Here is a 27,063-nt window from a genome sequence, read left to right as displayed (position 1 = left end):
GAAATACAGACATATCCCATCCTGTGGTTCACTCCCAAATGGCCAGAAACTGGGGCTGGACTGGGCTGAAGCCAGAAAGCAGAAACTCTATATGGATCTCCAGTGTGGGTGCCATGGACACAAGTACTTGGAATGGGCTATCTTCCATGCCATTCTAAGTACACTAGCAGGAAGTTGGATGGGAAGCAGAGCAGTTGAGACTCTAACTAGAACTCTGGTGCAGGATGACAGGCAGCGGCTTAATCTCCTGAGCCACGCACTGACTCTGCTCCTTCACTTCAGATCCAGCTTCCTGCTAATCCTAGGAGACAGCAGATGGTGATGCAAGTACTTAACTTCCTGCTGTTGACATGGGAGAACCACATGGAGTTCATGGGTACTGGCTTTGATCTGACACTGCCCCAACTATTGCAGGCACTTGGAGAGTAAAGCAGAGAATAGAATATATATTTCTCTTTCTCTCTCTTCTCTCTCTCTCACTCTCTCCCTCTCCTTTTCTCCCTCTCCCTCTCTACATTTCAAATGAATTTTTGAAAAAAAATATTATGGAGCAAAATGTTTTCATGTTCTATAATCTGTTGATCAAACATAAGAAGAGAAAAAAATACTTTCCATTTTATTTTATGAGATTGACATTCTATTGATAACAAACCCTTCCAAAAATATCACCAAAAAGAAGACTAAATGGTTCACATAAACTACTAACAGATCAACCCCTGCAATATGTTTAAAATGCAATATGTCATGATTAAGTAGAATATTCTTAGTGCAAAGGTGGTTCAATGATAGGAAATCTCATAATGTTACATTATAACACCAACTCAAAAGGTATAAATCATAGGCTCACCCTCATGCCATAAAAGTACTTGACAAAAAATTCGATACCCTTTTCTGATCATTCGTAGCAAATTAGGGGGAAAATACATTCTTTCTGGGGTCAGTGCTATCACATTGCAGATTAAGCTGCAATGCCAGCATCCTAAATTGGCAGTCATTTGAGTTGTGGCTGCCCCACTTCCAATCGAGCCCCCTGCTAATGTGCCTAGGAAATCAGAAGATGAGTCAAGTCCATGGGCCCCTGCATCCACAGGGTGAAGACGCTCCACACCACTAGCTTCAGCCTGCACATTTAGGGAGTGAACCAGCAAATGGAGGATCTCTCTGTCTGTTTTTGCTTCTCTCTCTTCCTGTCGCTCTTTCCAAAAAATCTTGGGCCCGACGCGATAGCATAGTGTTTAAAGTCCTCACCTTGCACGCCCGGGATCCCATATGGGCACTGGTTGTAATCCGGGCAGCTCCACTTCCCATCCAACTACCTGCTTGTGGCCTGGGAAAGCAGTTGAGGATGGTCCAAGCCTTGGGACCCTGCACCTGCATGGGAGACCTGCAAGAAGCTCCTGGATCCTGGCTCTAGATTGGCTCAGTTGCAGCAGTTGTGGTCACTTGGGGAGTGAATCATCAGATGGAAGATATTCCTCTCTGTCTCTCCTCCTCTCTATAAATAAATAAATAAATAAATAAATAAATAAATAAATAAATAAATAAATCTTTTAAAAATCTTAAGAAAAAAATGAATAAAAAATATTATTCCATATGATGAAGAGCATCTTGGCTTTATAAAGAGCATATTTATTTAATCATTAATGTATTTGTAGGCATCCCTAAGAAAACTGGAAATAAGACAAAGTTGATCGTTATAACTTATTATGTGCAAAATTATTATTGAAGTTCTCACCAATACAATGAGGCTGCAAACTGAAATATGTGTAACTACTGGGTAAGTATATAGACTGTCATTACTTACAGATATGAAAATAGCTATAGCTTAAAAACCCAGGTGAGGAGAACTGATTGAAAGATATTACAAATAAAAAAACTTCTAGCAGCCTGTTGACTGCTGGCAGGTTCCAGGCCAGGTTAGTCTCCATGTTCGGATCCGTGATTCCAGCCACCGTGAACATGCGGTGAGCTGTCCTCGGGTGCCATTTGGTGCCAGGCTCTGCCTGCTGGCCACCTGGCAGCAAGCTCTGGGATTTGGGGGCTATGAATTGCTGCTTAGGCATCTCCATATTGAGCTCACTGTACTTCTGGATTGTGAATGAATCCTGAAGACTCCCAATGACAGAGAAACTTTTTCTTTGAAAGTAAGCAAGGGTACTGAGATCTGGTAGGTTGGAGGAGAGGGACCAGATGATCTTTATGGGTAAGACTGATACACCAGCCTCCTTTGAGTCCTATGTAGAACTTGTTATCAATGAACAATGCTGACCACTGAACACCAGTCCATGCAAAAGCTAAGGCTGGGGACTTGTCTAGCAGGACCATATCCTAGTTCCTGACATAATGATGGATCAAGAGACAAGTCACATTAGGCAGGGCCATGTCATTAACTAGCACATGAGAGAACCATTTCTGGGGGTAAATTCTGTGGGGGATGTGTGGGCCAAACCCTGTGGAAAAAACTAGTCCCACTGGTTAGCTCAAGAGTTGACGTGGTGATGGACTAAGCTAGGTGTGACCAAGGGGCCTGCCATCACTCACTGGTAAAGGAACCAGCAACAGTCTGGGCTGGTCAAGGCAGCAGCACCTGAATGTGCATCCTAAATAGAGCGTGGGGTGGGCCGGGCTGCAATGTTCATCAGCTCATACAAGGCCAAATGGAAGGCCAGATTATGCAGAGCACTGACCTAACACCCACTGGCATGTATGAAGACTGGGTCTGGGAGTGGGTCAAGTAGAGGAACTTGGGAAACTCCCCTGGTGGGTCATAGCTCCTGCAGTGAACACATGGTCCAGACCTGGGGATTGGACAAGCTGGGAAAAGTAGCTCCAATGGCTGGCTAATGTGTGGGTTGGTAATGGAATGGCATGGACTGGGCAGGACTGAGCAAACCTTAGCTCACAGGCAAAAATAGAAATCAGGATGGAGCACAGGTCATGCCAAGCTAGCCTCTTACACCTACTGGTCTGCATGAGCCAGGGATGCTAAGCCACAGCATCTAAGGCAACAGCCAAGACCCGTGAGGGGCTATGCCAAGCCGAGTCAGAGCAAACACTGGCATGCACACGATCTGTGGCTGGGAACAGGCCCAGTTGGGGAGCAAGAGGACATTGGCTGGTTTGTTGTTTCCACTGATGAGTATGAAGGCCAGAGTGGGGCTGCTATTTAGTCTGGTATGGCTGCAGTGTCCCTTAGTACAAGTGTGGGCTGGGAACAGGCCCGGTTGGGGAGCTATGGGTACAGCCACCCTAGCTGGGTTGAGGTTCCCACCAAGGAGTACGGGGGCTGGAGTGGGGGCTGCGTTCTGGTCTGGATATGGCTGCAATCTCCTTTGGCACAAGTGTGGACTGGGACTGGACACACCAAGCCAGGCTAGACTCCAACACCATCTGGTGCTCTGGAGGACCAGGGTAGATATGGGATGGACTAGGCTGGGTCTCTACCCCTACTGAGCCATGTCTGAGCTGTGTTTGGATATGGATGAGCCTTGGCTGGGCTGAAACATCCAACAGTAAGAACCAGACTGGGTTGAAGGCCATTCAGGAAAGGCCACTGTTCCTACTAGGACAGGAGGTGAACTGAGTAGGGCTGGCTCATGGACCCACCAATATGTGAAAAATCTGGCAATGGGAGAGATTCTGATGGAGGAGCCTGGGCAACTCTTCTGGCAGGACACAGTCCCTGCAGGTAAGCGCAAGAAGCATGATAGGAAACAGCCTGGAACAAGCCATGGAAATGTACCCACTGGCATACATTTGGCATGGGTCAGGAGCAGAACAGGCTGAACCAGTTCACATCACCTGCTGGCAAATCTGAGCACCGGAACGGAGTGTGAGTAGGGCCAGGTTCAGTCGTGACAAAAACTGGTGCACATTACAGAATGCCAAAGTGAGGTGACCCATACCAGATGTGGCCACAGCGCCCAAACAGCACACGTGAGAACCAGGGAAGGGGCAAAGCCAGCAGGGGGAATGTGGGCTCCCCTGCTGGACAAGCACTCCCACTGGAGGATGTGGGTTGGGATGGGGGCAGACCAGGCCAGGCAGGGCTACAACACCCGTGGACCTCATGTGAACTAGATCAGGAAAAAGCCAGGTTTGGTTGACTGCTCCGACTGGTGCAAGGAAAAATTAGAGTGGGTGATGGTTGATTCGGCTTTGCTGCAGCATCAGCTGGCAGAGACTGGCACTGCAGGCTAAATGAGTCAAGTTAAATTCCAGAACCACCTGGAGAGTGCATAATCAGGGAGTGGAAGTGGCCTAGAAGGGAAATAGTGGGCTCCTCCCTCTTGGGTCACTACTCTCACTGGAGAGGACAAAACCCAGGACAGGGGCAGGGGTGGCTAGACAGAAAGGCACCCAACAGCATGTATGTGGGCTGGATAGTGGAGCTGGTTAGGTTGAACTAGGCTTCAATGCCCACTGACATATTTGAGAGCTGAATGGGATGTGGGACAGACTGGACTAGTCTGCTGCACATACTCGCAGACACAGGAACCAGGGTAGAGGGCGGGCCTGGTGGGGGTTATTGTGGGTCGCTCCGACTAGGCTGCAGCTCCCATTGGTGTGTGCTGGACAGAATGAGGCTGGACTGCAACACCCATTGGTTCCAGTGGAAGACAGGGCTGGAAACAGAACCGACCCAGCAATTGCAACCACCAGCTGATTGGGGCAATGAACTGTACCGGGCCCTGTACTTGCAAGTACACACAAGAATCTGGTCTGAAAACATCTCAGACAAAGTTTCTTTTGGGATCTCCCCAATCGAACTGCTGGACTCAGAACCCTAATCATGAAGAAGTGCAAGTTCCATGGTCTGCCATGGAGTGCAAGTGCCAGAGTTGAGCCTCCTCAGAGGCTCAGATGGAACAATAGAGAGCATAGCCAGGTTCACATGAAGGATATGGCAGTCTATCGGAACCTACAGAGGATACCTGGCATCACAACAGAGGACAGAGAAATCAACTACCCCAGCCATATGTTGGCAGTGAAAAACTGGGCAAATGGAAACTCTAAGGTGGACTATGTTAATCAGTGGATTCAGCAGCAACCTCATTGTGCTTGGAATGGCAAGATTGGCAACAATTCATAATTTTTGAACTATCAAAACCACTTGAGCAAGACCTTCAGAGCATTCCCCAAATCAGGGATCTGGGATGGGTGGGAGACTGGGTGGATCTTCTCCCTTTATCTCTCCCTTTACCCCAGATACAGGGAAAAATGTGGAAATAATAGTTTTACCCACTTTCCTTTAGCCCTTAACCCTTTGTGCCCTAATTAACGATGTAAAGATTGTCAAAAATAAAGAAAAATGAAAAAAGGAAGATATTACAAATAGACATCATCTAATTGGTCAGGTATTATCTGATTCTTGTAGAACAGATATAGTACTAGGGCATCTTTGGTCCAAAAAAATGTATATATTGAATATAATTAGAAAAATTAACTGAAGACTAAAATTTCTACAGGCAGTTAAATCCTTTAAGACCATTTTAGAATTTTTCTGTACTTTGGTAACATCGTTCTGAATAGCAATTCATATTAGATAGTAAGGCTTGGCTAGTTCTTCTTTCTGTTTGCTTAGATTTGAGATGAATGAATTTTGTATAGTTATGAAAATTTGCAAGGGATAAATTTTCAAACTCTCTAGAGTGCCTAGAGGATATCCTATATATACCTTCTGGTTATTTTATATAATCCTTTTAACAACTTCATGAGATAGTTGTTAAAGCAAGGTTGTATTAACTCAGAGCAATGAAGCAAATTTGCTCACAAAGTCACACAGCACATAGTAAATGGTGCAGCCGGGACTTGAATGCAATTCTGTGACTTCAAAGACCATGCTTTTTCCATTGGTGGCCTCCAATTATATGTCTAGTCTCCTTGCCAAGGGAAAGGCATTTACTGCAATGAAGTTTTACTTAGTACAATGTGCAGAGGATGGCCAATGCATAGTTACTGAAACAGATACTGAGTGGAGAATGAGAGTGGCAGTACTGACAATAGAAAAGGCAAGATAGATACTAAATATTGAAAAATAACCTCAGATAAAACCAGGTAAATATATTCTTCTCAGAAAAAAAAAAAAAGCTAAATTGGCATTTTGCATCCCAGAGCAACCACTAATGTAGGTGACTGGCACATACACAAACGGAACATCAGAAATCTTGTGTCTCATCATAAGGAGAATCCAGTGAAACTCAGGATAAGCCTCATCTCTGATTAAAGGCACACAAGATGCACAGTAACACAACAGCTGACCATCCTGAACTGCTCTCTGAGGTCCAGTCAACAGTGCTGTTACATAGGTGTGGCTCTCAGGGCTGGCTTTTCCTCCAGGGTTCCTTGGTCAACTTTTGGCACCCAGCAACATATGTGTGGCTCCCAGTGTGACAGCAGTTTGTGATTTAGATGACTGGGTGCCGTGGCTGCCCTCCTACCCAGTAAAGGGAGCCAGAGGACTTACCCATCCTTTGCAAACCTGGCAGAATTACTTCTGGGAACAACACATGATGTCTGCCCTCTGGGCTCCTTCAGCCTATTGATGGAGTTAACCTGCCCACTGAAAAGATAGGGAGGCTCTGATGATTTATATGATGTCTCAAAGGTAGATTCTCTCTGACTCCTCTGCTCTGCTGGACAAGAAGAGTGTTAGGATGATAAATTGCCTTTGTAACCTTTAACGTGTTTAATGAGTTAACACGTCTCAACTATGAAATCAAAATCCAGTTGATTCATGTACATGTGGCATAAACAAATTCCTTGCATTTACTTACCAATTCATGCTTTCCAAAACTGTTTTTGTTTCTATTATCTCACTGAGCGCCCACATCTGAGGATTGAATACCCCAGATTTTGAGCCATAGGAAGGGGCATAGTGTGCTACCATTAACAAAACTAAAGGAATTCTCTCTCAGGCAAGGAGCTAACACAATGTCAGTCTTGGCCATGCATTAGAATCACCTGAAGACTGTTTTTAGCATTCTTATGTCCTAGTAGTGTCCCAGACCAACTGTATCAGAATCCCCATGGGTAGGATACAAGCACTGAAAGCTGATAAATTTCCTCAGATGATTCCAATAATAGCTGGGTTTGAGAACCACTAATTTCAAAGAGGAATTCCCTTTGAGGCATGTGTGTTCCATATTAACAGAATGTGTTCAAGTGGCAGTGTCATGACAGCAGTTGGAGATGTAGGTTGTGATTTCAGGAATATCATTCTTCACAAGCATTAAAATACTGGAACAAAATGTACTCATGAGAGTGTGTGGATAGAAAAAAGCAAGGGCCTGAAAACTAACCTTTAATTTTCATAGTGTTAACATTTCTACTCTGTTAACCTAGTTTTTTGTAAAGCCCGCATGATTTCATAATTTTAAAAATGACTAATCAGAGGCCTTTGTGGAAGGAATTGTGAATGCATCTAAAGGGATCAATGGATGCAATTTATTTAGCCTTTCAAAAAAAACCCTCTAACTGATGTTCAATGACAATAATGGTTATTATGCTTTAAGCTGTGTCTTCATTCACCCTGGAATTAGAGGGGCCATCCTAGAAAGAAGACTTCAAGTACAGGATAAAAGATGGTGCTAAATGCACATTTCAGTAGATTAGAAAGCATAACAGTAGAGTTTTTATAATAATTGTTTCTGGTTTTATTTAACATTGCAGTGAAATCTCTAGCTTAATCGATGATGAATCATTTAATCTAAATACCCTATGAAAGCCCTGCCACTTACTAGCTGTGTGACCCCGACAAGATACTTAACCTCTCTTGTGTTGTTTTTTACAACTGTAAAATAATGGAATTGGACATAAGCATATCAACTAGAAATTACATAGATTAGTTTAGCTTAGCTCATCTCCCCTCTCTGTGTCTACAACGAAAACACCACATAATCAAGTTCTTTAGTTGATTAGAGCAATGTTAGAGAGTGACGATTAAAGGGTCAAGGACCAGGGAAAGCAATTGTTATCCAGAGTTATTCACTATATGGAGTTCATTGTAACCAGATTGGCAAAGCACTGTTTTTGCCAGCCATCTGCTAGAACATAAAAATAGCTTTGTTACACAGGACTGTCCTTTACAATTAGATTTAACCTGTACCTCAGATTTCTTAAAAAATATAATTATAAATTGCTTACATCTGATTTCAGATTTTAGGTTCATAAAAAGTCTCCCCAAGAAGCCGTTGAACTTATCTGGACAATAAGATACTGGACTCTATGCTTGGTATATGCTTGCAATGAAAGAATCTCAACTGAATTTAAACTGTGGCAATGCAGCAAGGTGGAGGAATCCACCATAGCGGGAGGGTTTGGGGAGAGGTGGGGGGAATCCCAGTACCTATAAAACTGTGTCACATAATGCAATGTAATTAATAAAAAAAAAAGTTAGAGTAAGAGATCACCTGATCCATACCTGTATTTGACAGGATGAGCGAAGAAATGTACAGGTGAAATGATTTGCCCAGGGTCAAACAGCAGTTAGGTCCTAAGGCTCTATCACTGGGAAATTTATCCATGTGTCTTAGCTTAACACTTAGTTTCCAGCGCAGTCAGAAACATGACCACTGGAGTCCTCAGGCCAGACCTATTTTGAAGCTGTTTTGCCATCCCTGTCAGTTGGGTGTGTGCTTTGATAATTGCAGTGATGAAAATGAATGTGATGATTATAGCTGCTGTTTACTGAGTGCCTGCCTATATGTGCTCAGCATTGGGTTAAGTCCTCTGCATTATCTATCTCACTTAATCTTCTTGACATCGCTTGGAGGTAGATATTATTATCCAAATTTTTCATAAATGAAGGGACTGATTCAGAGAGGCGAAGTAACTTATCAAAAGGCATTCAGCTATCGAATGTTGGAACTAGAGTGCAAACCCACTTCTGAAGGTATGACAAACCTCATGTTTTTTCACAACTCCAGTATTTCCCAAACAGTATATCACAGAAATTTTAATTTCATGGGAGATAGGCATTCTTTTTTTTAAGATTTATTTTATTTATTTGAAAAGCAGAGTGAGAGTGAGACAGAGGGGAGGAGAGAGAAAGAATATTCCATCTCCTGGTTGACTCCCCAAATGACCAACAAAGGCCTTTGCTATGCCCACCCGAGACCAGAAATGTGGAATTCATTCCAGGTCTCCCATGTGGGTGGTAGGGACCATGTCCTACCTTTTTCCCCAGAAGTAGATCAGAAGTAGAGCAGCCAGAACTTGAATCCCAGCGTTCCAAAATGGGATGCCAAGTGTTGCAGGTGCTGACTTAATCCATTGAATCATAACACTGGTCCATAAGAGATAGTTCTTTCTGGTCCCAGTGCAATAGCCTAGCAGCTAAAGTCCTCACTTTTCACACACCGGGATCTCATATGGGTGCTGGTTCGTGTCCTGGCGGCCCAGCTTCCCATCCAGCTCCCTGCTTGTAGCCTGGGAAAGCAGTAGAGGACAGCCCAGAGTCTTGAGACCTTGCACCCAAGTGGGAGACCCAGAAGAAGCTCCTGGCTCCTGGCTTCGGGTCAGCTCAACTCTGGCCATTGCAGCCACTTGGTGAGTGAATCAGCAGATGAAAGATCTCTGTCTCACCTCTCTGTATATCTGACTTTCTAATTTAAAAAATGAGGGAGATAGTTCTTTCTTAGAAAAGGTTATGTGGTCAAAGAAGTTTGGAAAATGCTGCAATTCATATTCTTTTCTTAAAGAATCATAGCTCCCATTAGTGTATTAAAACATCTGAGAAGTCTTCAATGAAGAAATCTGATTTTCCTTAACCTCATGTCTTCCAAAATTTATGACCAAGGAACTCTTTGTTTCCCAGAACATCCGTTAATAACACGCAGGACCTTAGTGTCTCCTAGAATATAGTGTAAAAATTCTGCACTAGATCACATGATTTTCCATTCATCCTTCTGATCTTTTTCATCCTAGCTGTTGTGACCAAAGACTCAATGCTGTACCTCCTTAGCTAGAACACATGCTTGCTCCTCACAAACCTGAAGAGAGCTGTACCTAATGGAATTTTGACACCTCACTAAGCCTCTGAAGTTTCAGCAGTTGGTGGAACTGTTTTAGTATTGCTTTAACCACAGTAATATTTTAAGTCTTTCTCAGACTGTGCAAGAAATGAGCCAGAAAATTTTCATAAATGATCTTAACTTAAGTCATGATTGTGGAGCTTGAAGGCCTTGGGATTGGACCCCTGACACAAGAGTTAGAGAGGAAATCCTTAGATGAAAAATGTGAACCTTCTCTCGTCTGAAATGCTTGAGATTGGGTTGGGATGGGTGCAGTGGTAATCAACTTGTACATCCCTACCTTTTCTTGCCTTTTTGTCATGCTTACAGCAGATGTTGGAACTGAAATCTGAGTTCTGAACATGGATATTCCATGTGGTTCTCATTCAAAATTTTCACTCTTCTTTGAAGCTAATGGCTTCCATCTCCTTCAAATGTATTGAGCTTGCCACGCGTTTTTTGTGCATAGTCTATGTTTATAGTTCTAATGGTGTGAGATAGAACATGAAATAAATTAGTCTAGTGCCAAGATTTAGAGATACAGGTTATGTTAAAGGTTGGTTTTTTTTCTATTTCTTAAATAAAAATGTGTTGTTCTTTACCTCTCCATCGGTCAGCCATTGCCTTTATTTGCATGTTCATTCCTTTACTAACTAGTACTATAAAAATGTTGACTGTGTTGAGTTCTCTGATACTGCTTTCTACCTAAAAGGAAGAAACATGATTAAAAAAAAAAAAAAGTTTTGGGGGGTTAGCGTTGTAGCATAGCAGATAGAGCTGCTACCTGAGATGCTGGTCAAAGTCCCAGCTGCTCCACTTGCGATCCACCTAACTGCTGTTGCGCCTGGGAAAACATCAGAGGATATTCAAGTATTTGGACTCCTGCCACCCATGTGGGAGACCAGAAAGAAATTCCTGGCTTCTGGTTTCTGACTCAGCCAGCCCAGCTCCAGGTGTTACGGCCATTTGGGGAGTGAACTAACAGATGAAAGATTTCTGTGTCTCTTCCTCTATGTGTGTATAACTTTACCTTTCAATATAAATAAAATTTTTAAAAGGATAATAAAATTAACATTTATTGAGTACTTAGGTCCATCCATTTAAGTTATTTAGCTAGTAAAACAACTCCGTAAGTTGACAGCTATGCCTATTTCACATACTTGTGAAATTTGAGACCATTATTAATATTTTTAACATGTTTATGATTCGTTAGAAGGTACAGTGAACTTGTAGTCAGAAGAATCTTCATTTACATCCCAGGTTTAATGCTTCTTTCAGTAATTAGTTTGTCCTTTCAACTGTTGAGCACCTGCTATGAAAGAAATGCTTTAGGAGCTGGAAATACAGAGATGAATAATGCATGACCCTTGCCCTCAAGGAATTAACAACTAATAAGTAGAAAACTCCCATAATCAGAAAATTGCAGTTTGCTGAGTACAACAGTGTACTATGGAGCACAGAGGAGTTGGCGTACGAGATTCATCTTAAAAGATGAGCAGGCATTGAGAAAAAATGGGGTGAGAAAAGGGCATCCCAGAAAAAAGGAAAGGGATGAATAAAGGTATAGAGGCAAGCGATATTGTGAAATAAAGCACAGTGCCCATGGAGCCAAACCTTAGAGATTCTTGAGCTGGATGCAGCTTAGTGTTGTTTTTAAAATGCTGGGTATCTCATAAATTCATTTTTGTAATTGAGGGCTATTTTTTAGAGCAGTTTTGGTTTACAGGAAAATTGAACAGAACTAGAGGTTTCCCGTACACTCCCTCTCTTCCCACCCTTGACAACCACTTATCGTTTTACAGTCTCTATAGTTTTGCCTCTTCCAGAATGTCATATGGTTGGAATTACACAATACACGGTCTCCTCAGACTGGTTTCTTTCATTTAACAATATGCATGTAAGGTTCCTCTGTGTCTTCTTGTAGCTTGGTAGTTCATATCTTCTTATTGCTGATAATATTCCAATGCAGGGCTGTACCACAGTGTGTTTATCCATTTATCTGTTACTTGATGTCTTTGTTGTTTTCAATTTTTGCTAGTCATGCTATAAACATTTGCATGTGAGTATTCATGTGGACATAAGTTTTCATCAAATTTTAATAAACACTTTGGAGTGTGATTTCTGGATTGTGTGGTAAGAATATATTTAGCTTTGTAAAACCACCAAACTGTCTTTCCAAAGTGACTATACCATTTTACATTCCCATCAGCAACAATTTCTGTTGCTCATATCCACTTCACTATTTGGTATTGTCAGTGTTCTAAGATTTCAACCATTCTAACAGATGCATAGTTTTATTGTTTAAAGTTGCAGTTCTCTTGGGCCAGCTGTATGGGCTAATCTTTGCTGGCATCCCACATGAGCGCAAGTTCATATGCCAGCTGGTCCACTTCCCTGATTGTGGCCTGGAAAGGTGGTGGAGGATGGCCCAAGTCCTTGGGCCTCTGCACCCAGGTGAGAGAAAGGGAGGAGACTCCTGGCCCCTAGCCGCAAATCAGCTCAGCTATGGCCGTTGTGGCCATTTGGGGAGTGAACCAGCAGGTAGAAGGTCTTGCTCTCTGTAAATCTGCCTTTCCAACAAAAATAAATAATAAATCTTAAAAAAAAAAAAAGAGGAAAGAAGAAGAAAAAGAAGCAGAAGCATGTGGGTAGTAACCAATCAGCTCACCCCACCCCCTTTAAAAAATATAATAAAATTGCAGTTTTTCTCATGAGAAATGGTGTTGAGCATCTTCTCATATGTTTATTTGTTATCTGCATAGCTTCTTTCCTGAGACATATTTTCAGATATTTTTGCCCATTATTTTCACTGGGTCCTTTTGCTTTTTGAGTTTTTGTTTTTGTTTTGTTTTCTGAGTGTTGAGTTTTTTCTCTTCAGATCTTTACCAATTTATTAACTAAATTATCTTTCCTTATTGTTGAGTTTTAAGAATTCTTTATATAGCTTTTATCAAAGTCCTTCATCAATTATATGTCTGGGAAAAATTTTGTACAGTCTGTGGCTTGCCTTTTGATTTGCTGAACAGTGCCTTTATCTGGATAGAAATTTTAAATTTTAATGAAATCTAACTTTTCCATTTTCTCCATAGATTGTGCTTTTGGCGTTCTGCCTAAAAGCTCGTTGTTGGGGTGAGCACTGTGGCACAGCAAATTAAGCCATTGCTTAGAACAACTACAACCCATATCAATGTGTTCGTTTTGGTCCCAGCTACTCCACCTCCAATCCAGCTTCCTGCTAATGCATGTTGAAAAGCAACAGAGGATGATTCAAGTGCTTAGGCCCCATGTGAGCAACCCAATGGAGTTCCCAGCTCCTTGTTTCAGCATGGCCCAACTCTGCCTGTTGCAAACATTTGGAGAGTGAACCATCAAGATCTCTGTCTGTGTAGTTTTGCCTTTCAAGTCTCAGAAAATAAACACTTAAAAACTCATTGCCAAAACCGAGGTCAACTGAAGTTCTCCCATGTTAACTTCTAAGAGTTTTATAATTTTAGTTTTATTTGAGTGTATGATTCATGTTAATTATTTTGAAAAATATAGTAAGATCTGTCTAGATTTGTTTGTTTTTGCATATGACTATCCAATCATTTCAGCACCATCTGTTGGGGGAAAAAAAAAAAAAAAAAAAAAAAAACCTCCCCTTTCTCTATTGAGTTGCTTTTGTTACTATGCCAAAGATCTGTTGACTCTATTTTGTGTAGATTGATTTCAAGGCACTCTATTTTGTTCCATTAATCTGTGTCTAGTATTTTGCCAAAACCATGCTGTCTTGATTACTATAGCTAAATAGGAAGTTTTGAATCAAGCAGTGTAAGTTATGCAACTTTCTCCTGATTCTTAAATACTATGTTGCCTATTCTTTTTGTTTCTGTTGTTGGGGTTCAGGAGGTTTTCTGTATAAACTTTAGATTCATTGGAATTGCATTGAATCTATAGACCAAGTTGTGAAGAAGTGACATCTTAATTTCAGTCTTGCTATCCATGAACATGGAATATTCTTTCAATTACTTAAATCTTTATTTTCTTTCATCAGTGTTTTATAGTGATGTGCTTTTTTATTTTAATTGTTCATAGCTAATATATAGGAAATCAATTGACTATTATGTTTAGGTGTATACTATAATTGTTACTGAGTTCCAGAGATGATGTCAATTCTTTGAGATTTTCTGCATATACAATTGTATTAGTCAATTTTGCATTTCTATAATAATATTCCTGAGGCAAGTTAACTTCATAACTGTTGAGCTTACAGTTTTGGAGTCTGCAAATACAAATAACACAATACAGACTCTTACAGGAGCTAGCTTTGGTTGCATCACCTCATGGCATATGACAATGATAACAGTGACGGAAATTCATATCTGTCTGTGTCTGTACATCTGATCCCCCTGTTCTTTTCTTATGAAGTCACCGGGATTCAATCTTGTCAGCTACACCACAATGACCTTGTCCAAACCTAACCATTGTCTAAAGACAGTACCTGCATAAAATTTCCACCTTCCTAATACCATTTAATATATAACCTTGGGCATTAAACTAATGCGTGAGCTTGAGGGCACAAACAATATTCAGATCATAGCAATAACCATCTCGTCTGTAAAAGAGACATTTTATCTCTTCATTTTGGATATTTATTTCTCATTTTGCCTTACTGCATTGGCTAGGCCTTCTGGTAAGGTATTGAATAGGAAGAGTGAAAGAATGTTTTCCAACTCTTGAGGAAAACATTTGTTTATCACTAAGTATGATGTTAGTCTAGTCGTAGGTTTTTGTTTTTTGTTTTTTTTGTTTTTTTTTGTTTTTTTACAGATATTCTTTGTCAAAGCACCCCTGTTGAGACTTTTATCACAAAGGCATATTGGTTTTTGAGGAGCACTATTGCCTTTTTAGAAAAAAAAAAAGTTTATTATTTTCATCTGCTTGAAATGCTGGAGTGGGGATGGGAGTGATCTTCCATCTGCTGGTTCACTACCCAAATGCCCACAGCAGCCAAGGCCGGGCCAGTCTGAAGCCAGGAGCCAGGAGCTTCTTCCAGGTCTCCCACATCAGTGACAGGAACTCAATCATTTAAGCCATCATCTGCTGCCTCCCAATACATTCACAGGGAGCTCCTGCATCATAAACAGAGTAGCTGGGACTGGAACCAGTATGCTGATATGGAATGTGGGTATCCCAAGCAACAGTTTAACCTACTGTGGCCATAATGCCTGCCTCTCAAAGGCTTTTTCTGCAACTATTAATATGATCATATAAATTTTCTTCTTCGGTTTATTGATATGTAGAGCTAAATCTACTGTTTTCCAGATGTTGAGCCAGCTTTGCAAAAAGGCTGGGGAAAAAAAATCCTACTTTGTTATATGCATTATGGAATTTGACTTGCTGGTGTATTTAGAGCATTCACATTTAAAGTACTTATTGATACAGTTGCATTAATATCTACCACATTTCCCATTATTTTCTATTGATTTTTTTACTTGTTTCTTCTAAAGAATTATTTTATTTATTTGAAAGTCAGAGTTTCAGAGAAAGATTCCATCTACCAGTCCACTCCCCTTCTTTGAAGAACTTCTGTTAGCATTTTTTGGATGGCAGGACTATTGACAATGCAAATTATATAGTGTTTGCTAAGATAGCAGATATGGAATCAGAAGATAAGTAACTTGCCTTATGCTCATTTTGTGGTTGAGTCAGGACTAGAATCTGACTAGACCTAGTGCTGGCCACAGGGCCCTGATTCTATTACAAGATCTCTTTTTTAATGTCACAGGCAAGCTGCCTACTTGTGTTTGTTGAGACAGGTCCAGTTTCGATTTTACTTCTATCAAAACACTCCCTATTACTGCACAGCTATATATCCTACTCTGTTACATTTGTGATTTTTTTTTTCCCACAAAAAAAGCATAATTACAGACAGGGAGAATGGGAGTGATAGAAACGTGGCTTGTTACTATAGAAACAGATATGTTACAGAGGTGATGCTCTGAGTAGGTATGAATAAAGGTCTAAGATATATAGAAAAAATAAATCAATGTATCATAAAGGTTACAGAACTCAATGGGGGTTACTGCGTTTGTGAGGATACTTGCATCTAGTACAGCATAGCTCCAGCTCTCTGACATTTTCTCTCTTGAAACTGGAAGATCACAGTGACCTAAAGCAAAAGCAATGGGCATTACAGATATTGAGCCAGGGTTTAAAGGCCTATGTTGAAAATCATAAGACTAGTTTACTGACCTTGGTGAGCTCTGTTAGAATAAAGACAAAACTCCTGTACTTCTGAGTTGCTATACTCATTAGCACTTGTGGGAAATGCAATGCAGTCTATATGACAATCTTGTGTATATTTTGTATCCTCATTTTTTCCCCCAAAGGCTATGCCAAACACCAACCGAACAGCTCACTTGAGAGCCTTTCTCTGACCTAAGATGAAACAGAAGAAATGACTCTGAGAATCTACTTCTCAGGCTGAAGAGGAATAAAAATTAAGTTAACCTTCATCAAATAAGGAATTTAAAAATAAAAATGAAATCCCCAAAATCTAGGTAAAATATAAACTCGCCTGTATCACATTACATTAGACCATCCCTAATTAAGCATGACAGTGAAAGCAGTCGGCTTGTAAGACAGGATTTAACTAGAGAGAAAGAAAACATTTCACACCCTTAGACCAACGATACCATCTGTATTGTGCATCTTAAAAAGGTATTTGCTTGTGTATATAAAATGCATATATGTAAAAGCATAATTAGAGCATTTTCACAAAAAAATAGTGAGAAATTGCAAACAGCCTAAATGTTCATCAAGAATGATTAATTAACCACTATTGCATCCATATTAAAAATGACAATGTGGAAATGCAGTTGTTGTTTGAAAAGGCTGTCAAGCAACATCTCTAATTTGAGCCCCTTTTGTGAAAATATTTATTTATATGCCTAGTAAAATTTCTACATATGCATAAATATGTAATCGTGGATATTATTGGATAATATGATTTACTCCTGTATATATGCATGCACGCATTTATATATGTGAAATGAGTGGGTGTATGTGGCATAAAAATTGTTAGAAGCTTCCAAAATTTAAAAATAAAATATATTTTTTCTCTCCCTCTTTTTACTTGTGGCTTTAGTTCAAATTTTCTCTAGGAAATGTATTTTTTTCTCAACTAGCCAGTATAATCCTTGGTGGTGGGCAGGAGAGGGGGAACTGACTTTAATATTTTCCTATGCCAAGAACTAAATTCTTTGAGTAGAGAGTTACATTTCACTATTTGCTACCTTTCATAGGAATGTTCAGTAAAGACCAGTTCACTGATGATGGTCTGGTTTCCTCAAGGTCTGCTTGGAAGTTTGATATAAAACCATCACTCCTTAACTAGCTGAAATAATGAAAAATAAATAAATAAAAATTTAAAAATGGCTAGGGTTTGCACCGTTCAGCTATGAGAGCATGGCAGCTATATAACAGCTGTCATCCTAGTGCTCTCCCAGCCTGAGGTGGATAATCAGTAGCTGGCTGAAGGGGCTGGACACTTCCTGTGTAAATCCTTCCACACAGTGCTCTTGTTCAAGCTGGAGGCCCTTAGACTGGGTTGTTGCCACCGAGTCGGGAGTATCTACCTAGCTCTGCCTCCATGCCAGAACCTCATGTGCCTTCTCAAGAAGTCCCAATGTTGTTAAATAACTAGAGGATGGGTAGCAAAGAAAGATCATAAAGAACTTGGCAGAGAAAAAAGGAGGGGAAAAAGAAGGAAAAAAGAATGGAGATTTATGACCTCAAGTGTAACATGTTGTTCAACACAGCGTAAACCATCCCTTGTACATAATAATACCTACTATGGCACATGAAGTGATGTTGTCACGGAAGTCTACACAGACATTTGTTTCTCAAGGGACCTGTGCCAACTTCAGTAGCTATGCTGGCAGCCCCCCAGTGTAGTGACTTGATTAAGCTCATATAGAGCCTGCCCTTCTAAGTGTATATCATTCCAGGCTTTTTGCAAGAATAAAATGAGGTAATAGATGAAAATATGTTTTATGAACTATGAAATAATATACAATTGCTCAGTATTCTTTTAGTAACAATTCTGAAAGCATTCACAGTGATTTAATGTTGTTCAGCGGTGTCTTCAGGGGACTATCGAAGAGATTTTAAACACCTTTATATAAAGAAAGTGAAATTCATTTACAGTCTGCAGATATTTGAGAAGGAAGAAAATGACTGACTAGGAGAGACCTAAATCATGTGTGTCTGGGGAGTGACTGTCTCCTAACTGTATTAGAAAAACTTTGAATTTTCTGAATGCCTTCAATTCAATTGTTTTCCTTAGAAGCCATTCCAAGAAAATGCATGTGATTTCGCTGTCAATGAAATTATTGACAGTCCTTGTGAAGTATCCATTAACATGGTGAATTATAATGGGAGTTGATGGAAAACCCACATGAGTGTATTGTGATCACACCCTCTATGAAACTAACAAATAATAAGGAAGTGATTAAAAAGTAAACTGCTACCATGCTGCTCCTCCCATGAAAAAACAACATTTGTTTTCCTTCCAGCTTCAACACGTTGGAACTTCACGTCAGCTCCTCAGCTGAACGCGTGACTCTGCAACCTCAGGACTTGCAGGATTAAGAAAATGCCGTCCTAAGGTTGTTGAGTTGTGCGTTTCTGGACATTTCGTCTCTATGGAGAAATACTCATTCCTTCACTCTGAAAACATACCTGGGGAATTGATCATTGGGAACTATCTTGCCAAAAGCTTGACTCCTAACTGTGGGACTCACTCAAATTTGCAGTGCTTGGGGGCTTTCTCCTGCTGACATCTTAGAGATAAACATTTTCTGTTAATTTCCAGTGACTTAATGTTCTATTTTCTTTTTCAAATAGGTCCAGTTAAAAACAAGAAAAAGGGTAAGTTAAGCTCCTGATTTTATAAAATTGTTCTCACAGGGACTTGGGTCACATCTTTTTTTTTATTATTATTAGAAGAAAAAAAATCAAGGAAGTAGCATGTGTGTACTATATGCTTCAACAGTGGTTGCCCATTATTTATCCAATCATATGGGACCTGCTTCAATATTTAGGTTTCAGAAGAACACATCTCTAGCAACACATAAAAGTTGTTTTTGTTTCTCATTCTTGCTCCCTCTGCTATACAATTCCATTTACACCTGTCCCTTCATTATTACTCCTTCTGCTGCCCTTAGGTTTTTTTTTTCCTCCATTTTTTCCTCCTTTGTCAAATCAATAATTAGGTGTAAGTAAAGACCCGAGGCAGCCTGTTCTACGTATTGAAAGATGTCAGTACCCTATTTCTTAGTCTAAAAGCAATTGCTATTTAACTTCCCAGATAGCCAAGGAAGGTATTCTTGTTTCATAAAGTCAAAGTCATTTTCTCTGTGATAGACAAACTAGACTGCAGTGTTACCTTGATCTTTTCTGTCTGTTCAACTAGCATTGGGCAGCTTCATTATGTCATTGCTAGGTCAGTAAGTCCCCAATGTACTTGTAGTGGGGACTGATTCAAGATTTTTATGAGTGCTTGATTGCTGGGGAGAAGAGAATTCAAAGACAGAACAGGCTCCAAGTACAAGGCAAGAAATATGATCCAATCCTTAAACTAAAAGAATCAACTTTCAGCTGCTTCTCAGAGAAAGCACTTCAAGTGCCTATTTGCTTCTGGGTTCTGAGTTGGAAAGATAGAGTAAAACTGATGAATTTTTTTCATTGAAATGTTTTAAGTAAAATGACACTGTTTGTGAAGATGTATGGAGTTTTATAATATGAATCATCAACCCCTCATAAGCCCCAAAAGACGGGCATGAGCCAAAGCCTGCCACTTCTCTAGCCAGGGTACTCTGATCCATGAGATATTGTGGTCCAGATGAGAAACGTGTGTCCCTGATGTAAAGCAGCAGAGGAATGGCCTGGTCCCCTGAGGGCTTGAGTTGAGCCAAGTCAGGACAGAGCCAGGGAATCTGAACCAGACAGGAAAAAATTTCTCTGTGGGGACTGGACATTCACCACTAAGCTAGTCTGCCTTTTAAAAAGGTTAACTTGGTTCTTGAGCATGTAATTCTTAATTCTCCTCACATACCCTTAAGACAGAAATTATAACTCAGATCATTGTGTGGCACTACTTACCATCTTGTATATGGGATATTATTGGAAAGAGTGTAATACATAGGCCTTAAACATTTACTCTGGCCAAAAGTAGTTTAGAAGCCAGATTTCCTAGGATACACTGAACAAGCACATGGCTGATGAGGTCAATGGAGTTGTTCACTTAATTTTCACCTTTTAATGAAATTTTCTTCATCCAACCACTCTCTTCATATCCACCACCACCACCACTAAGTTTGGGGCTGTGTTTTCAATATTTGGGCCTTAGTCAAAAGGTTAGGGAAATGTCCCCTAGAAGGAATTATGTATTCTTCCATCTAAGAATGAACAGGATAAGTCTCTAAGCACAAACATCTCTGGGTTTTTGTATTGTGAACTGCTCTGTTAGAAGTAGGGAACTTTCCCCTTAGTCCAAGGGTCAGGTTGAACATGCAGGTTTTGGGGCCTGGCTGTCTGTGACTGTGCGTGTCAGAGAGGCACATTCGCTTAAACCTGAGTGAAGAGAAGCAGAGACAATGAGCTGCAGAACTGGAACACCAGAAGACGTTTCTCTTGAATGCCTTCTAACTTTTTCAAGAGTGAGCATTCTGTTTACACTGAAACCATTATTCTTTTAGGCTGGAGGAGTTTCTGGCTGTAATTCTTGTAAAATTACATTAAGCAATTACAGAAGACACACAGTCTTGAAGCTGAAGTTTGTGTTACCCACAGAATACCCTCTAGCTGGAAGAAATCAGTGTGAGTCCTGGAAGTACTGGGCTACAGGACAGCCTAATGGGCACCATCCTTTGTGTGCACACCACGATGAAAATAAGGAGGGTGCAGCAAACCTCACCAGACCGGGCTAGGGAGGTTTCCTGACTGCCAAGAATAGGCCAGTCCTCCCCACAGAACCTCAGTCTCGGCTGGAAACAGAAATCATCAAGGCCAAGCTCCTCCTTTCACAAATGGCAAATCGAAGGCTCAAGGGGAGGAAGGGATTTGCCCGAAGTGTGTCTGTGGCAGAGCTGAGGCTTACCGCCTTATCTCCTGAGTCCAGATTCATGTTCTTTCCACTACACTAGCTGGAGCTGAAACTTGGGCGCTGAATAAACCTGATTTGGAAGCTTCCAAAATACAAAGGGAGATGGTTTTCCTGCTCAGCATCTTGAAATTGGCTAGATCTGGAAACTGGGGAGATGTAATCTTTAGCTGCAAAGGATAGGGAAAACTAACGCTCAAGCCTCTGGGTCTTTCACACTGCAGGGGCACTTCCTGGGAGAGATGCACTCTGACCCTTCCTTGCTTTTCTGCCCAGGAAAGCGGCCTCACAATGACCCTAGCCTTTTCATTCTCAGCACAGATGTGGTTAGACATGGACAGCCATCACTTTGAGTGGACTTGCGATGAGCATTTGGTTACTGACACATGAAGGTGCTATTCTAAAAGTAGAGCCTGATAGAATGGCATTCTGCTTCAAAATCTGCAGTGAGACTAGAGAGGATTGTGCTCCAAACTAAAAAACTACCTCAGGTGAGGGCATTGTAGCGAAGTCTGGAAAAAGGCTTCTCTTCCTGGGACTTCCACAAAATTGGGAGGTGGCGAGGAAGGGATGAAGAAAACCACTTCCTACCTATTACCACCTGCAGTCCTTGAATGGGGATGTGCAGAGACGAAGTTAACAGGAAGAGGTGGAGTTTTGTTCTAGATCACTGTTGGGGAGGTACTTAACACAACTGCATCCTGTTTGGGGAAAGGTCTAGGGACTGGGATATCAAATAGGAAGGCTGAGATTGTTCTGGAAGAACAAAGAAGAGGAAAGGGGGAGGAGATAGCAGACATGGTTAATGCATTTGCAAATAGGGCCTCTGGGAGAATTCTACCACTTAACCAACAATGCTTGCAAACTGAACTATCTAACCCATCAAAATGGAGGGTGATAGTTGAGTTGATATCTCCAAGCATTTGCAGGTATTGTGTAGCTGATGGTTCTGTGACTGGAGAATTGAAACTGCCACAGTAGGAATTTCAGTTAAATATACTGAAGAACTTCCCAACAGTGAGCAGTGAGGGGTGATAAACATTGCAACATGTTACCCAGGAAGCTTGCAGAATTTCCTTTCCCAGACATTGTTAAAAATAGGGCTTGCAGAGGTCAGCTGAGAAAACAAACCTGCCGCCTGCTCCTCAGGGTTCTATCTTCTCTGCATCCCCTTTCCTGTTTCTCAAGTTCCCTCTCCCTTTTTCCACTGTCTCCTGCCTCTCTCCCTTCCTATCCCTTCTCCACCTCCCAGATCCCTCCCAAATCCTCATTCCCCACTACTACTGCCCCTCTCCGACCTTTGTTTCACGTGTATCTTAATTCCTATTAGAATCTTCCAGGAGATGGCATGGTTCCTGAGGTTGGTCTATCCAGCTTCCTCTTGTTAGCTACAGCAAGTCCACTGAACTGGACAGTAAACATGAAAGCGCCACACTCTTCAACAATAGTCCAGTTCTAAAAATCATCACAGAGTGACCCTTAGGTCAGATTGTTTGGGAGTGCTCAGCCTTTGCACTCAGCTGAAATATCACCTCCTTTTTGAAGTCTTCCTGGCCTCTTCAGCATTTGGGCTCTACCAGTAGTGGAGCATTCCCACAGTCCTGTGACTGTATGTTCCCTCACTCGGCTGAGCTCTTTGAAAGCCATTTGTTTCTAGACCCTCAGCCCCAGCCCTGTAAGTGCATATTCACAAAAGGATATGAGATACTCCAGTTTCTCTTCAGATCGTATAAATCTTTCGCCTATTACAAAAGGGTATGAGGACAGGGGAAAAGAGGGGAGGCAATAAAGGATCTAGCTACTCAGCAGGAATCCCCAGAAGTGGGACTGTGCCATCAGAAGTCTCTTGGTGACACATAACCACAAATGTAACATTGACTCCTATTTTTCAGGAAAGAAGGCAGGGCCCCCTGGGCCCAATGGCCCCCCAGGACCACCAGGACCACCAGGACCCCAGGGGCCCCCAGGGATCCCAGGGATTCCAGGGATTCCAGGAACAACTGTCATGGGACCACCCGGTCCTCCAGGTCCCCCTGGGCCCCAAGGACCTCCTGGCCTCCAGGGACCCTCTGGTGAGTTTCCTCTTGTCTCTCCATTACCTAGGCACCTCACAAGTACATTAGAAGAGTAGGAGTCGGTGACCTTGAGAGCACTTACAGGTTGGCATTCAATAAGCAATGCAGATCTCCTAGCTCAATGTGAAGCTAGGAATTGGACAAGCCAATAGGTCTTGGCCTGCTCTTTTTATTTGTACCAGGCTTCCAAGAGCAACCCACATGTTATTGTCCTATCTTAGCCCTTCTATCACAAGCCTTCCATGATGCTAGGCCTCCCTCTAGTGATCCAGGGACAGCTGCCCGATGGTTCCCTTGGGAGATAGGCTTGGTCTGCTCCGGTTCCCAGCATCTAAGTCACACATACTGATGTTTTCATGGAAACAGGCAGTGGGGAGGAATGTTGAGAACTGACCAAATGACAAACCCATGAACTCTCAAGTGACTTTCCTCATGAGGTAGACAAGTATTCCCTGACAGTCATGGAGCTGGAAACTCAGGAATCATTTAGACTGTGGTTGATACAAATCCAGGCACCAAGGCTCTCCTATCTAAGAACCTAGTGCTGCTTACATTACCTCTTTTAACCCGTCCAACACCACCCATTCAAATACAACTTTATCCCTGTATGTCTTTCTCCTTGGGCCCAGAAGAGCATCCAAAAGGTATAGGTACAGATCCAATTATGCCTATATTTATACAGATCCAAACAGCAGTCAGTCTGCGTGGAATTATATCACTTGTTATTTTCTTTCTCTGCCTCCCCTCCTGTATCTAGGGCTTTAAAGAAATGGATTTTTAAAAGGCTTTGTTTGCTTTGAAACTCAGAGAGGGAGAAAGAGAGAAACAGAGAGAATGAGAGAATATTTCCTCTGCTAGTTTACTCCCCAAACAACCATAACTGCTGGTTGGGGCCAGACTGGAGCTAGAAGTCAGAAGCCAGGAACCAGGAACTTCTTCCAGTTCTCCCACTGGGTAGCAGGGGCCAAAGTACTTGGGGGCATCATCAGCCTCCTTTCCAGGCCATCAGCAGGGAGCTGGATCAGAAGTGGAGCTCCCAGGACATGAACCGGCACTGGTATATGGGATGTTGGCATCTCAGGTGGTGGTTTTACCTCACTGCACCTCAGCACGAGCCCCAGAAATGGACTATACAGCTGGACCCTTTAGGTCCCAGAATTCTGCAGTAGGATTCAAATTCTTTCACTGGTAATTCAAACAGTACTAAGCATTGTTACCATGGCCACAAGAGACAGAGTTTCCGGATTTTTTAATCCAATCTTCTGCAACTATTAATTGAACACTTTCTGTGTACAAAGAGATCTATGGATAAGTGGTCTCCATTCTCATAGACCGTATGTCCTCAAGGAGAGAGACAAAGAAACAACATATTCATGAATGACAGTGTACTCTATGAAGAGAGTGGGAACAAAAAGCTAGCGAAACAGGTGCCAGTGCCATTTTCTCAGGGACAAACAGTGATAGGAATGCCCCCCTATTGCCCTCCATGGGGGCTCAGTGAGGCTTGCCTTAGGCCAGGATTGGCAAGAGGCCAGTTTCCTTGCCAGACACTGGTTCCACTGAAGATGAAGGTCAGGAATAGGAAAGAGAAAGAAGATGTGTCCTAACCTTCCCCGCCCTTCCTCCCGCTGCCACCCCACCCCCACCCTACAATGTCCTGAGACTCTCCCTCTCACTCTCCCTCCCCCTCCAGGGAGGCTCCAGAATGAGGCTCCCTCCCGACAATTTCTGAAACAAGGGGAGAGGGGAGTAGGAAGAGCTGCCCTCTGATTGGCCTGTCCTATTTTGCAGGTGCTGCCGATAAAGCTGGATCTCGAGAAAACCAGGTTGGCTGGGGGTAGGAATGACTGTGTTTGGGAGGAGGGAAGCCCACAGCCTAGAGGCACTTTTAAATGAGGTCCCCAGTAAGTTTCCCAAGGCTTTATTTTTTGAGGACACCCTGGAGGTTCTGAGGTTTTTCCTTCACAGCCCTCCTCCCTCCCCTCTCTCTGAATAGAAAAACCTCACCCCTGGGCTTGCCTATAGCTAAGGAGCCCCAGTCTTGCCAGGACCACTTGTCCTCATTCCACAGGACACAGAAGTTCACCACCACAGCTGCCAGGCACAATAGTCAGCTGAAATGAGCTGCTCGCCAGGCCCATTCACCTATGCCTGGGACTCCCTGGCCACCCGAGACATCCTGTCGGCACTCAGCCGCCCTGCCATCGGGAGCTTGGAGGTTTCAGAGAATGTCCTTGAAAACTGGCCAAGCAGCTCCAGGCCAAGCCCAGACTGGGCTCCTGCCCGAGTGACCTGAAGGGCTCCTCCAGAGTCTTGGAGCTTCCTAATCTGTCCCTCTTGGCATGTTCTACTGCCTTCGTTGTCTGTCTCATGGCAGCTGCCCTCACTACAGCTGTTTGGCCAGAATGATCAATCCTCACAGCTGCACAGTGCTCACTAGCTGGTAGGGCTATCTCATGCTCATCACCTCATTTGATCTTCAGACAGGGATCTTCATAATCCCCATTCGACGGTTGGGAACTGAAGCTCAGAGGCATTAGATTCACCTGAGGTCACCAGGCTGGGAAGTGGCAAAGCTAGACTAATAATGTCCTGGAGTAGAAACGGAGTGACCAACATCCCCAAATAGGGGAGAGGCGTAAGAAATGGGATAGAAAAGGAGTCTAGAAACTAAGGATAGGGATTTGGGAAACTGGTTGAGCCCGCAGCCAGCACTCCCAGTGACCATCTCTCTCCTTATCCTCCCAGCCAGCTGTGGTGCATCTACAGGGCCAAGGTTCGGCCATCCAAGTCAAGAATGGTAAGAATCAAAGTGGTCTCTTCCTAACCCAAGCATCCCCCAGCCACCGCCAGCATGCAGATGCTCAGCTAGCTTAGTTCCTCCCAGGCTCCTAAGGTATCCTTGGCACAAAGGAGCAGTCTCTACTCCATGGTGCCCTCTACTGGCTGTTCTGAGTAATTGCTTCCACCCTCTACAGTTGTTTAGTCTCACTGATGGGGGATCTGAGACATCACCAACCCCAGGGATCTTGGGGGATGGAGGTTATGTCAAGAGTTGCCATGGCGATATATATAGTTGAATAAGCAAAATGCAAATTAGATAAGGTAAAAACTACAGAAACTTGCATTCTTCTTGTTGAATGGATCTACTTAGACAGTCAGTGGGTGGTGTGTTTTTCTCAGGGAAGGTGGAGGGTGGAACATGTTAGAAGCTCCAAGGAGTATGAGATGCTAGTGTCCAGGAAAAGGGAGAATGTGTTGACTGAGATGGAGCAACACTGACTTAATGTAGTCCCTGAATTTCAAAGCTGAGGAAACTGAGTCCCAAAGAGATTAGATGACATCATGGTCAATCATGTGCCTTCTGGGTATATGGCATGGCAGAACTGCCCACATGCTTCCCTCTTGATTGATTTCATTTGCCAGTTACAGCCACCCTGTGAGGTAGGTAAGATACAAAGCTGGAAACTGAAGCTCAGAGGAGGTCATGAACTGGCCAATAAATCATAGTTCAGTTCACAAGGTAGGCTTCACAACTATCTTTCTGACTCCTTTCTCTGCATTGTACTACTTCAGCAATGTGTGTGCACACCTCACTGAAGGGTTACATTTATTTTCTTCCCCAAAGAGAAATGAACATTCATTACAGAACAGGGCTTTAAAATAATGTCCAGTCCCCAGGGTGCTCAGAGCCTAAAATGCATGAGCCCCAGGAACCTTAGGAAGTAGCAAGCTAGCCAAGATGCCAGATGCTCACAAAGTTCAGAGGGAAGGGAGGGAGGGGCCGTGACAGTGGCAGTGGCGGATGGAGGCTAAGAAACCTGTTCGG

At 42.4% G+C, this 27,063-nt stretch overlaps 1 protein-coding gene across 7 annotated transcripts in view; it reads left to right on the top strand.

Moving 5' to 3' along the window:
• The window catches only part of EDA (ectodysplasin A), a 360,959-nt gene that overhangs the window by 330,187 nt on the left and 3,709 nt on the right, over positions 1-27,063 (top strand). For 5 of the 7 annotated variants that reach the window (XM_041000840.1, XM_041000866.1, XM_041000849.1 and 2 more), the window contains exons 3-6: positions 18,903-18,926; positions 23,052-23,231; positions 25,026-25,060; positions 25,983-26,034. In XM_041000840.1, the coding sequence (XP_040856774.1) occupies positions 18,903-18,926; positions 23,052-23,231; positions 25,026-25,060; positions 25,983-26,034 (291 nt within the window). The remainder of the gene's footprint in view (positions 1-18,902; positions 18,927-23,051; positions 23,232-25,025; positions 25,061-25,982; positions 26,035-27,063) is intronic. The other 2 variants (XM_041000885.1, XM_041000875.1) reach the window with 1 other exon arrangement.

The sequence above is a fragment of the Ochotona curzoniae genome, unplaced genomic scaffold, assembly GCF_017591425.1.
Source record: "Ochotona curzoniae isolate NIBS_2020 unplaced genomic scaffold, NIBS_Ocur_1.0 contig_1274, whole genome shotgun sequence".
Classification (NCBI taxonomy): Eukaryota; Metazoa; Chordata; class Mammalia; order Lagomorpha; family Ochotonidae; genus Ochotona; species Ochotona curzoniae.
The sequence above is the reverse complement of the archived record's forward strand: the minus strand, read 5'-3'. Positions and strand labels throughout refer to the sequence as shown.